A 13,518-nucleotide genomic window follows, 5' to 3' on the forward strand; every position below is an offset into this window, starting at 1 on the left:
ATGTGTAAAAGTACTCTAATGTGTTTAAGCAGTGGTTAAAAAAAAAAAGATCTATGGAGACTTGTTAAATGTCACTCTTCAGACAGAGTAGCTAGTAAGATTTTTCCACAGTTTCTAAAATTCTAGTGGGGAACTATCCCACTACACCTAGCATAAGAGCCTTAACTGAGAGTAAAAATGTGTACTATAGACTTTGGCTAAATTAGGTGGAAAACAAACAAACAAAAAAGTGGAAGCAATCGAGTCAATCAAAAGGATTGAACACTGCTAATCAGTCAGCATTACACGGTAAGAGCATGGCTCTTGTGACGTAGATAGGCTCCTACCCTAAGCTGAGGGTGCTGTTTGATTTTAATGAGAGCTTTCAGATCCCCAACCATGCACGAAATTCCTGGAACACATGAAATGAACCACTGAAGATAGGGGATTACTTACAGGACAGAAACATCACAACCCTAAATAATGAACCCATAGAGTAAAGCTGCCACTGACTTTCTTTCACTGGTTGCAGGACGCGGCAGTTAACGACCCTCCTGAGGGAAGTGAGTTCATTTTCACACCTCCAGAGCTGTACCTGTTTAACAGCCTCTTGGGCAGCACACGTGCCATTGCAACGTGAACGCCCTCCCCAGAGCCACGCTCGTGAACGATACAAAGGACAGAGGGTTCATTTAACTGGTGTGGAGCAACAAGCTGCTCTTTAATTCAAACAGTTCTTGATACAAGCTCTAGGAAATTATTAGCACAGTATGAGCTCAGTGTTAAAATTCATGACTGTGACTTCTTGTTGCTGGTGAACAAGCGCATCACACGGGCCACCAATACACGTGATTCGCTTGGCACAGACAGGCAGTTCGAGAAATCTTCTGCTCGGCTCAACTTCTCTTTCAGGAATGCTGATGCACCCTTGCACAGCAGGCCCAGGGCTTGACCCTGAAGTGATTAGGGAGAGCCGATTTCAGGATGGATCTCCTGCAGCTGACCACAGGGCACAAGTAACCAAGCGCTGGGGCAGCTAAGCCTTTTTTGGGACTCTTTCAGAACAATAAACCCTAAATGCACGCCCTAAAAAGGGGACACGCTGAGGAACGCGGAGCGCCAAGAACACGCTCCTACGCCAGCTCCCACCGCAGCTACTGAGGGAAGCTTTGAGACACTGGGGTATTTATAGCCGCGGCCGAAGAGAGCGACAGGCCTTCCAGCCAATGAGCAGCGCTATCCGGCTCGGCGCCCATTGGCTGCCGGCCGGGATGGCGCCCGGCCGGTGGGTGGGGTTTCCGCGCCGGTGGGCGGGGCGGAGCGCCGTGCGGTTGCATGTCGCTCGGGGCGGGGGAAGGTTGCGCGAGCCAGTTGCGTCGCTGACGAGGGAAGGGCGGGGGGGCGGGCGAGGGGAGCGAGAGCCCCGGCGCGAGCCGACACAGTCGCTCGCCGCCGCGCCCGCCGCCCGCGGCTCCCCCTGCCGGAGCGCAGCGCACAGGTGAGGATGGCAGCGGCGGTCAGCGGGTCCCGTTCCCCCCTGCGCGCCCCGGGCCCCTGCTGCTGCCTTCGGACCCGGCTTGGAGTCGGCAGCCGGGTGGCGGCAGCTACAGCCGACTCGGCTTTTTGGGAGGCTAGGGCCGGACGTCTCCCCTCTCCGCACCCTCTGGAGTGGGTGGGCAGCGGAGGCGCTTCCCCTCCCAGGTCTACGGGTCTCTGCGGTGTCGCCGTGAGGGAGGAGGGCAGGCGGGAGGCGGGGGGCCGTCCTGCTCCCCCATCCGCATGCATGCACCCTTCTGCGCTCACATGCACCTGCGTGGTGGGGGTGGTGTGGGGAGCGCTTGCGGCTCCTTCGCAGGACTTGCTGCCACCCCCTCCCTTCGCCCTGCGCTGGGGGTGCCCGTGGGACGTGTGGAGGGCGGCGCTGCTCCCCCGCCCCCCCCCCCGCTTCTCCGGCTGGGGCGCCCGGGGGAGACCCCTCTTCCCACCTTTCCTCCTTCTCCTCCCTGCGGGCTGGGAGCCCGAGGGGGGTTCGGCAGAGTTTGTAGTTTCCTGTCCCTCTTCCTTCCCCTCAACAACCTCGCTCCGATGCACCGGGCGCCGCGCAGCTCCCCGGACCGGCGCTCTCCCTCCCCTCCATCTCCCGTCAGCTCTCGCCCTCTGCCGCCCGGCAGAGCTGGCGGCGGCCGGTGCCTATCTCCTCCTACCCGCCTGATTTTTTCGCTTCCCCGACTAAATAGCCGCGGCCGGGGCAGAAACAGCGGGGAAGGTCCCGGCTAACTCGGGACGGTTTCCACGGAGGCAGCGGATCCCCCTTCCCCGGGCCTGAGGGGACTCGGCTGCGAAATGGCAGGGCGCCGGCGAGCCTGAGGTAACGGCCGTTAACGGCGGCGGGTGACGGCGCGCGGGGGGGGGGGGGAGGAGGAGGCGCGGACGCCCGGGCACCCCCCCGCGCGCCCAACCGCGCGCCGCGGCGTTTGCTGAAGCGTTTCGATAAAAACAAGGTGGAAAAGAGCCTGTTTAGCAAACCTCCTCCTACCTTTTCCTTCTTGTTCGTCTTTTGATCGTGGACCGTTCTCCCGTGCCTTAAAGAACAGCCTTTAAATGCAGCACTGCTGCCGCGGTAGGTGGTTTTGCACCTCTCGGCAGGATGGGGTCTGAGCTCATCCTCTCAGAAGTCTGGCACTCCTCGTGCTTTGATTCTGCACCTTCCAACCCTTCAGCAACTATGTAAAGAGCCTTTGCAGGGGCATTGAAGTTTATCAGTTTTTATGGTTTGCAGTTGGAAATACACTTTGTATGTATTTTGGGAGTGTCTGGATACGTACAGAAACTTCTTGGTTTATTTAAGACTGATTCGGTAGGGTGCTGCTCAGCACCTGAGAGGTGTCAGGTACCATCAGTACGCATGGCCTTCAGCATCTAGCAGGGTCATTCCTGTCAGTCTGCAGCGGGAAAGGTTCAGGTCATATTGACACTGGAAAATTTCATGTGCTTCATCTGTCTAGGTATACCCTGTCATAGCATCACCTCAAACTGGATTACCCCTCAGTTAAATTTGTTTAGTTTGTGTTGTAAATTATTGAACAACCCTAAAGTGACCACCAGGGGGGTTAAATAATCTAGGTGCATCTACACATGGGTTTCTGCTGGTTTAACTACATGCATTTTTAAAAAGCTGGAATGCTTCTGGTTCATGCATGGCCTTGATGTATGCAGTTTGATATAGTGAAATGCTTGAATAATCATCTAAGTACTGCTGAGCTGTAGCTGAGCTGCTGGTGCCTGTGCTAAGAGGAGTGGTTACAACACCAGAAGAGAAGGGTAAAAGCAGAACCAGCCAACTCAAAACCATCATAATTATTAATTTGACACAATTTTGTGCATACTCACAGCTAATTGAATCATGTTGCTACGCTTTTTTGTTACTTTTTGTTTTCTGAATTCTTTCAGGCTGTATTTTTTGTGGATTCATATAGTACAGGGAGAAGCCCTGATCACATCTTCATTTTATTGCAGCAAATGTAAAAATGATGCCCACATTTTCTAGCAAGGGGCAGTTCACTTCTCTTGCACTATCAGATGATATTTTTACCTCCTGGTTGCCCTCTCTTGTTTGCATGTCGGACCAGCTGTCTGTTGCCCCCACTGGGATAATCTGTCTAGCTTGCAGCCTAGTCCTTTGTGCACACCTGAGCTGCCCCACAGAGATCTGACTGCTGCTAAAATAATGGTAAAGGTAGATTACAGTTTAAACATCCTTGCTTCAGAGCCACTTTAGCCGTGATAAACTGTTAGTGTCATTGACCTTATTGGTATCCTAGTCACTTATTCTGGTAGTCTGGGGAATCACCTAAACTTTCTAAATTCATGCAGACAGACCTTAAAAAACCTTGGGGTTTTGAGATCTTTGCCTCTCCTTGCTATTAAAGTTCACCCAGACTTTTATCTTCTCACCTAATTACTATTACCTACCCCTCTGGCTTTTATGATGTTCATCTCCTATTCAAAGTGCTGGTGATATTTCCTGGCTTGCCGTGCTCTCCATGTTAGCTTTTAGGTCTGTCAGTTGCCTTTATCTTTCATTGTGTTGAATTCAGGTTTCTTGTATTGTAAGGCCTTTCACAGTTCTCTCTATTCCCGCTCATTATTTTGTTTCTTACTGAATTTTACCATCCACTTTGTCTGCTTCCCGTGTACTTGCATTTGTTCCCTTCCTCATAGGTACTATGTGATTTCTGAGTTAATGTTTAAAGCCACAAACCTATCTGTGCATAAAGTTCATCAGAACAAAGCACGTTACTAGCATTATATGTGAGGTAATCATAGTCTGGAGGTAAACACTTTCTGTAAGCTGGATATTGTGACCAAGATTTGAACTCAAGAACATGTAGTTCTGCAGCTTCGTTGTTCTCTTCCATTCATTTGTTAACCATGCCTGTTGGTTATATCTTGTTTTGCAAGCTCTTTGCTAAAGGTAGTGTGTACTGCAATGCAAGCTTGGGAAGAGTAGTTCAGATTTGACTGGAATCTCTTGGTACCATAATAATAAAAAGTGTTTTTTCCCTGTTGTTCTAAATGCACCCAGGCAAGAGAGTGACAGAGATTGCTTCCAAGGAAGATTCAGAGCAAGTGATTTATTGCTGGGTCACATACTTGCATCAGATGTAGTTTATAGTGGGGAAAAACTGTCACTGCCTTAAAAGAATGTTAAATGTTAATGTTTGAACTACTGTAAAGGATGATTTAGCACTTTAAAAACAAATCTACCCCCCATCTTTTATAGTTGGTTAACTTATTTCCCTATTCTCTTTGTCCTGCTCACTTAGGACAGTGTGGTTAGATGCCGGCTGCGTTTGGCCTATTGAGGATTTTCTGATCCCAGGATATGGAACCTTCCTCTGGAATAAAACTGAACTGTAGGCAATTTCTGTGCTTTGTCCTTGTGCCTGTGTGGCAGAGATAGAGGAGTGATATGGTCATATCATGGCATTTTGTGGGGCTTTTGGGTTGTTGCCAGCTGGTGTAGACTGGGCGGTCTCTGCATGTGTGACTGTAGTCTGTGCTTTAGCTGCAGCTAAGCTAGGGGAAAAAATGGTTGTGGATGGATCAAATACTCTTGCACTGAGCAGAGAAAGATGAGTGGTGTAGGTTTGTAAATGCTGTTTAAAGCTCTGGTTTCTCAATTTGCCGGAGGTGGTTTTGCTGCTGCAGTTACATTCAGCCTCACTGATTTCAGAGGGGTGTTGTCAAAGTGAGCACTTAGGAGTGGGGCCTTGAGTTGCTGGCTTCCTGAAAACATCTCCTGTATCAGTTCGTCACCTGCCAGAGTGACATGGATCTTGCCTTGATTTTATGATAAAACTGTGACGTTGGTGATGTGTATGTATATTTGTCCTTTAACGACCAAATTAATGTGAAATACAGCTCCTCCAGATACAAGCAGTCTTAACAGAAAAAGGACAAGTTAATTTAACAATTTCTATTCCTTGAGCCAAGACTGAGGCAGTGTGAGGGGGATGCATGTAAGCCACAGTAATGAGCATATAGTAGTATTTCCTTGCTGCACTTTGGTATCTGGGGGACTCTTCTAAACATTTTTAGCATAATCTGTTAAAATTCTGTTTCCTTTAAACAGGACTTGAAGAATAAAGAGAAGTTTAATTTATGAGAACTATAAGCTTACAAGTTTGGAATGGATTGATTTATGATACCTCTGATATGTGAGAGCTACGTCTCGTGTCACTGTTGGCCAGCTGCTGCTGGTGGACTTCAGCTGACTTCACTGCAGCAAGCCCAACAGATAGGTCCTCATCACTAATAGAACATAAACAAGTGTAATGCTGAAATGAGATGAGGCTCCGAAATGGAACTGTGGCCACTGTGTTAGTTTTCATCACTACTTTCCTCAGTTTGTCCTGGTATACTGCGTGGCAAAATGGGAAAGGTAAGTAAAAGGCTCCAAAACCAAATTGACCTTCATGTGGCTGTATGGCAGAGGAATGAATAGTACAGACATGTGCACTGCTGCTGTATGTTAGCAATCTGTAAATTGCTTGTTGACTAGCTCTGCTCCAGAAGTTATTGCCTTGGTGAGGAATAAACACCTGCTAGTAGATTCAGGAAAATTAAATTGGAGTGATCCAGATTTAAAAAGAAAAAAAAATGTACCTAAAGAAAAAAAAAAAAAACCCAAACCTGAAAAAACCCAAATGCTGCTGTTGGAGGAAGGGCTTGGTCCAGGCTGAATAGTTGTGTTTTGGTTTTTTTTCCCTGGTTTATGGTTGTTGGAAAAACATATGTTCTCTGGGGTTTTTTTTTTGTTGTTTTTTTTTTTTTTTCTTTTTTCCTCATGTAACATATGGCCAATGGACCCGGCTGGAGAATGTTATTTTTGGTGCTGCTTTCTGTCTTCCCTGATGATTCAGTGATGGCAGTGGCAAACTGCCAATCAACATTGTTGAAAGACTTGTCTTGCTGTCTTTGAATGAAATGTAAAATATTTCCTGTCAGCCTATGATATAAGAAATAAAGTAATATGAGCAAATTGACCAGGTAATGGGAAATGGATCTATTATAACAACAGAGCAATCTCATGAAATAATGAAGTAACCAGTGTGTAATAGACTTTTACCTTTTTATTTATCTTTGTTGATCTTATTGCACTCTGTGTGAACCTTGGAAAATTCAGTTTTTCTGAGGGTCAGAACTGTTTACTGCAAGTAAGATGTTTTGGTTTTGTCCTTCAGTAAAGCAAATAAACTTGTTCAGCAATGGTTTCTAGAAGAATAAAGGTTGTTTGTTTGTTTTTCTTTATAAACATCTGATCTCTTGAAAAATAGTAGACTGTCCTTCAAAGATCAAGTAATTTTAAAACACATATTCTGTCTTAAGTGAGATTGCTACATGGTTTGTTCTGACTGTTCTGTGGACAATATTATCTTCAGTTGTGCCTTGGGTCCAATAAGAGGAACCTGAGATTTTCCAGGAATACTGTCCGTTGTAGCACAGCCAACTTGTAACCCTTATTTAAGTATAAAAGAAGCAGCTAAGTTCTGTGGCATATTGAAATTATTTTCTTTTTTCCCCCATTGGGCATTGTAGGAGAAACAGATGCTTTGTGGTGCGATCTCTGCTGTAGCAGTTGGTCGGTAGGCTAGCCTTCTGAATGTAAGCAGCAGGAAAAATGTTAAGTTCTCAAGGTTGTGGTAATGTGTAGATCTTTTAATTGGACAACAAAAGCATAGATGTGCCAAAGACTGACAAGAAAAGGATATCTGAATAGCACTGTAAGTAGTATTTTCTTCATTTTGACTAATGCCATATTCTGTAGTTACATTTTATGTTACTGATTTCATTTTTTGCTGAAGAACCTCACAAGTATTTTGCTTTCACTTCAGCAAAGATATATATCTATGAAATTCTTTCTCATGCTTTTTTCCTTTCTTACTTGACATATGATTTACAAGTCGTGGTCTTTTTTGTCAAAGCATAACACAAAAGTCTCCATTAAAAGAAATTACAAAAATCTGCTATTTGGAAAGTACTAGCACTTGGTGACAATTTAAGCTTTTGTTGGTCAGACTGCTCTATTTTTTCATACTGGTTTTTTTTTTCCATCTGAATGCTTAGAATCAATACTTTCTTAATGTTGGTATGAAAGTTCTGCATTTATCTTCTTCCAGGTCTTGCTGTTGAGCATTAAGATGGTAATTTGTTAAATAAAAATCAGTATTACAAGACATCAGTAATGTGTTAATCATAAATCAAAGTTATGAAACTATAGTCTAGATAACTTGCTCTTAAGGTGTTGCTTCAAGAGAAATTTGTACATAGAATATTGGTTTTTAATTTTTATTTTACTTTTTAACTTATGTTTAGCATTTTATAATTTGCACAGGTTGTCTAAAATCAAAACAGATTTGAGTTCATTTAGTACCATGTTTTCAATCAGAGACATTTCTGCACCAATGGAAAAGGTTCAGAAACTGATGATACATATTTATTAAGAATTTTTTTTCCAGCTTGATATCATTTTATGTTTATTTAGTAAGCCTTGCAGGATGGTATCTTAATTCATTGATAAGGTTTTCATTACAAATTTTGGAGTGGCTCAACTACAAGCAAATACAGCGCTTGCTGTACACATTCACTGAAAGGCTATGGGGTGTCACATACTTTGGTCATCATCTTTGTTATCCATTACATTTGTATGGGATGCACTAGATTCCTGTAGGTATTTGTCAGTCTTTGGACAGCAAAGTAAATCTACACTTGGAAGGAAACTACTATTTCAATGCTTTTTAAAAGAAAAAGCAAAACCCCAAATTGCTAGCTTCTCAGTGACAACTAAAACAAATTTTGCTTTTTAAAAGCAGAAGCCTAGTGCCTTGTTTCTAACAACCCAAATCCAGTCTTCAAGTGATTAATTTTAATTGAGGAACTAAAAACTGGGATAATTGTCACTTAAAATGCAGAATCATTTGTAGAATAGCAATAAGGCTGGGATGATGAGATATTTTTGTAGATCCTGTCTTCTTCTAGTAAATGTACCTAGTCCCAGTCTGTGCAGGATAGGATTTAGACACTTCAAAGCGATACAGACTTTGGTACTAGTCTAAAGTGCAAAAATCTGTCTCTGCAGAACAGTGCTTTACAAACTTTAAGGATAGGCTGAAAAGTTGTAAGAAGCTGAAGGAAATGCTCTGTCTGAAGTGCCGTCACTGGAAACAGCATGGCTTTAGCTTACCCAGTAGTCTGATTATGTAAGCTACCTTTGGTTGTTGGAGAGAGTCTTCAAAATTAGGCCAAGATCTTTGTCGCTTTCTGGACCCCATGCAATGTCCAGAAGCACTGGAGTTGTAAGGAAGCAGTACAATCCCTGAATACACCTGGGAAAGACCTCTCCTGTAGGATTCATGAACAAGAGTTGTAAGACTGCTTTCTAGCAGTTAAAAATGTGCCATGGTTAGCACAAATGAAGTAGATGTTGGAAATCAAATCTTACCAAAATGCTGGTTACTTCGGTGCACAGAAGGACCACTTTTAAAATATCTGCAGTCACTTCACAGTTAGTCAGTTTGGTGTAAGCTGTCCTTTAATTCCTCCTAAGAGTGAGCTCTTATGCAAGTGATAACTTTATGCTTAATACCATCTCTTTTGACTGAATCATGCTTTCTGGTACTACTGACCTGCTCAGGGTCACAGGTGTTCACCAGTTCATTTGTGAGCTACAGAAATGCAGTGGTTCTTTTATCCTAAAGACACTGCTCTTAAGATCTAACCAGTACAAAACAGTACTGCGTACCTATTACACCAGTCACAAAAATTACATCAAAGCTGTTGTGTGCTATCTAGAGAGCGTAGTCTTGACGCTTTCATCTTTAATGTGACTAGTGGTCTGAGTACGTAATGTTCCAGGAAGAGCATTAGGCTCCATAATGCTCAAGAACCTCCTCTTTTTGGGTCAACAAACTTCCCGATGCCTGTCACCAGCATGGAAATTTGGAAGGAAAGTGAATAACTTTACTGAATTAGGGCAGGTGTGGTAGGATGAAATTCCTCAGAAAAGCATTCAGCAACCTCATCAGTTGCTTCTCATGTTAAAGTCCTCCTCTGATCCTCCTGCCTTTGATTAAAAAAAAGCAGAACAGTTTTTTGTTTAAAGTATGCATGCTTTGTTCTTGGTGAAAGACAGTAGTTGGCAGTGTCTTGTGTCACTTCTAGAAGCCATTTGGCTACTTGAAGTGGTGGGGACATGTACGGAATTTGTATTGTGAAAATCTGATGCAACTTAACCCTTCAGGATTGTCTAAACTATGTAGTTTTTGGAGCAATCTGAAGGAGTGTGTGTCATCTTTTTCCCATTTAAAACATATTCTTTAATGATGAAGAATTAATTGAAAAAGCTTCTGTTTTTCAGTTCATCCAAGGGTGATGTCCTAACTGTAGGACCTCCTCACTGTATGAGGATGGCTTATCTTGGTACACTGATTTAAATTCACACGGGAAGACTTTTACTTTTGAGATATTTAACTAGTTTCCTAGTTTGCCGAATATTCACTCATACTTCAGTAATGGTGGTTGGTTACTGTTTTGTTTTAAGCATGATGTTTTCTCTCATTTGGAGAGAAAATAGCCTGGGCTGTATAATAAAACTGTTGTCTTCTTTCTCCTCTGGCTGTTTTCATAAAATTAGAATTACTGCACTGTTTCTCAGCCACAATAATCATAAGTGCTGAAAAATATCTAAACTTAACAACAAGTGTAAGAAAACCTAACTGAGACTAAAACAAAAAGCCTCAGCCAACGATTGAAAATTTTGGAGTTAGAACCAGGTATATTAATTCCCGGAGGGAGAATAGTCCTACAGAACTGTGGAGGAAACAGGGCAAGGAGGACAGGATATATATTTTATTTTTTTCCTTGGCAGTGGTTATGCAAATATTCTCTTTAAAAATAGATCAGAAGTCTGAGAGACACATGTTAATATTTTGCAACTATAACCCACCTTAGTTTATGCTAAGAGGAGCTATTATTTGAATAAATGATGATTACAGTCTTTTGGCTGCATGTTCTGATTTTCAGAGTTATGTGCTGATTTCCCACTGATGTGAATTAAGACTGACCAACCAAAAAAGTTAAATGGACTACAAACTGGGAAGAGTGGAGGCAGGGGAAGGCAATGGACAGGATGGGATGCTAAAGTAGAAAGTGCATATAACAATTTATGCCAGTTTGATTGGAGAAGAGAGGTCTTTTTTTCTTTTCTGTTAAATAGAAGGGAAGTGTTGGTTTCCTTTGGAAATTCTGTTGCCGATCTGCTAGGAGCTGAAATTAAAGGAAGTAGGAGTTTCCTTTTTCTTTTTAACACCAGCACCTGAATGTTACACTGGTCTTTAAAATACACTTCAAGCTTGGTTTCCGAATCTGCCAAATTGGCATATAGCTTATTGATATTAAAAACAGGAGTTGAATTTCATTAAAGCCAATCAGGAATGTAGGTTTGGAATGGTTACAAGAGTCCTGTACAGGTAGTGAACATGCTGTCCCAGGTGAACCCAGCAGAATAGGTATATATCCCAGCTGTTCAGGTGGGCAGTGTTTAGATCTGCAGTATCTTTGTGTCTGTCTTGTGCCTGTTGCAGCAGAACTTCTCTGACACCAGTGATTTTGGTGAGCTGCTGTGGAAAGGATCACAACCAATGGGGCTTTTGCAACACTGACTTGTCCCCTTGCTTTTTCTGTAACCTGCTAGCTAGGTTAGCTTGACAGTTTATGGGATTCTAAAACTTGGTTGCTACCAGAGAGTTTAATGTGACCAGACTCAGCCAACACCTTGTACTGCTCTTGACTGTGGGGAAAGGCAATACATTCATTCAGCGTGGCTTCCCTTAATACTTCAGCCTAAGTCTTCTATGCTTGCATGACTCTTCCAAAACGTTGGTCGCTGCTCCCATGCAGACACTATCATGTGAGTAATTTAGCCAATGCAGGAAAGTTGTAGCTGACCCAGCTGCTCATACCCTGACAGCTCTACTGTAAGAGATGTATCTATGAATGTGTCTACTAAGAAACCTTTGCAATGGATTGTAAACCAGCACGTATTTATCTTCTTGCTACTAACTGTCTTCCTAGAGTAGTTACAATAGATACATAGTCACATTTTTAACAGAAAGCAAGAGGGGCTTCACAATGATCTGTCCTTGTTTTGGTGGTGGCTGATATGTTTTACTTTAGTGAATCTGGGTGATGAGAAGGAGAGATTTCTTACTAAATTTCAAACAGCACCATGCTGGGAAGAGCAGTTGAAGGTAGGCAGAGAGATTGAAGTTTAAAATAACTTATGCAAATTGGAGACCTAGTCAGGAAGGGGTGTGAATGGAGGGTTGAAGGTAGGTGAAAGTGCCCCAGACAAAACACAGGATGCAGTAAAGCAGAAGAAAATCAAATGTATACATAAAGAATGGGGAAGAAATTCAGTGTTAAGATTTTAGCTAGGAATGGCAGTTTACTGTAAATCACATGCTAAGCGTGAGTCATCATGTTATTGCAGAAAACAAAAGAAATTGAACAGAAAAGAGGTGTTAAGAAAGTAAAGAAGTATGAAGTCTACTACAGCAAGACATAGGAAGTCGTCTTTCTGCTCTGCTTGGCACTGTATCCACTTCTGGATGGTGCACTGCAAAGAAAGCAGATTCATTAGATGGAGTCAAAGGCACAGCAAGTGATCAAAGACCTAGAAAATCTACACTGTAAGGGACGGGTCAGTGTCCTGACATTCCTTAGCTTAAAGGAGAGGTGTGAGAGGAGAGACAGGAAGATAATTTTCAAATATTTTTAAAAGTTCTTGCCAAAAAACCCCCAAACCAACACCCCATAATCTATTGTTTGTGGCCATAGTGAATAACAGGATATATGGGACTGAAATTTAAAGGGAGAGCAAGCTTAGGTAGTGGAAAAAGTTTTTGTACATACTGGAGTAGATCATTGGGATGGGTGAAGAATTTCCATGTAGGTATTTTCAAGAACAAGTTAAACCAGCGATGACAAGTAGAAGGCACCAATACTGTGTTTGGTACCAATAGAGATTTGGGCTAGCACAAAAAGAGTGAGTTATACTGATTTTTAAAGTCAATATGACACTCCCAAAATAAGTCTTAGATAAGGAAGACCTACAGCTAGCAGGAATCATCTAACTTCAAACTAGCTGTCTTGCTGAAATCAGTTTTGAGCGGGGGCTTGGACAAGATGAGCCCTAGAAGTCTCTTCTAACCTAAGTTTTCCTAGGTATTCTTGACCTTTGCCAAGTTTATTTCTTCTTGTGCCAAGAGCAACATGCCAGTGCATTTCATTACTAAATAATATTGATGTTTGCACGAGATGTGTGAAAGTTGCCCTTTATTATCATAAAATTTGATCCCTTAAAATACATAAAATGTTTGCTTGGATTTTAGCAGAGTCACTTAACTGTTTATTGTTAATGTCCACAGCCCTTTCTGTAGCTAGGAACCATGAAAATATTGTGTTAGAAAAATCTCAAAAAATGACTTGTTTTTATTTTCAAGTGTGATTTTTTTTTTAATTTTTTTTTTTTTTTTACCCTCACTCCCACAGTTTAGGTAGTATATTATTCAATAACCTTATTCCTGCTGTGTAATCACGACTTTATTTGCTGCCTGGATAACAAAAAAGCTTTTTCCATTATTGATACAATCTTTAGGATTAGAATTCTGCAAGTTGTTTCTTTTTAGGATGAGACACTGGTAAGTCTATAATTTAGTTTTGTTTATAATGCACTATGTTTTGTTTTCCTGAACATGGCAGAAAGTGAATAGAAAGTGGTTTCCTTGCTCACAGTGCAAGGCTTTATTCCAGCTAGTCTCTGCGTAAAAAGCAATTACTCTACAGTATTTTAGAGCTGTGCTTCCAGCTGCTTTTCTGGTTGTCTCCTTGGCTTTCACGCAGCTTTCTGTCTATTCCTGTGGATGCTTTCCACAGACGTGCCACCCATCTATCTAACAGTAAACAACAGAAACCCTA

The 13,518-nt window shown here is 42.6% G+C and overlaps 1 protein-coding gene across 4 annotated transcripts in view; it reads left to right on the plus strand.

The window, feature by feature from the left end:
- Nucleotides 1–1,342: 1,342 nt before the first annotated feature.
- The window catches only part of MGAT4A (alpha-1,3-mannosyl-glycoprotein 4-beta-N-acetylglucosaminyltransferase A), an 84,334-nt gene continuing 72,158 nt past the window's right edge, over nt 1,343–13,518 (plus strand). The window contains exons 1-3 of one of the 4 annotated variants that reach the window (XM_075057551.1): nt 1,444–1,477; nt 4,806–4,895; nt 5,615–5,923. In XM_075057551.1, coding sequence (XP_074913652.1) covers nt 5,830–5,923 — 94 coding nt within the window. In that variant the 5' untranslated portion in view covers nt 1,444–1,477; nt 4,806–4,895; nt 5,615–5,829. Of the gene's footprint in view, nt 1,478–2,249; nt 2,348–4,805; nt 4,896–5,614; nt 5,924–13,518 lie in introns of those variants that run through there. The other 3 variants (XM_075057550.1, XM_075057552.1, XM_075057553.1) reach the window with 3 other exon arrangements.

This window comes from Buteo buteo, chromosome 25, assembly GCF_964188355.1.
Source record: "Buteo buteo chromosome 25, bButBut1.hap1.1, whole genome shotgun sequence".
NCBI lineage: Eukaryota > Metazoa > Chordata > Aves > Accipitriformes > Accipitridae > Buteo > Buteo buteo.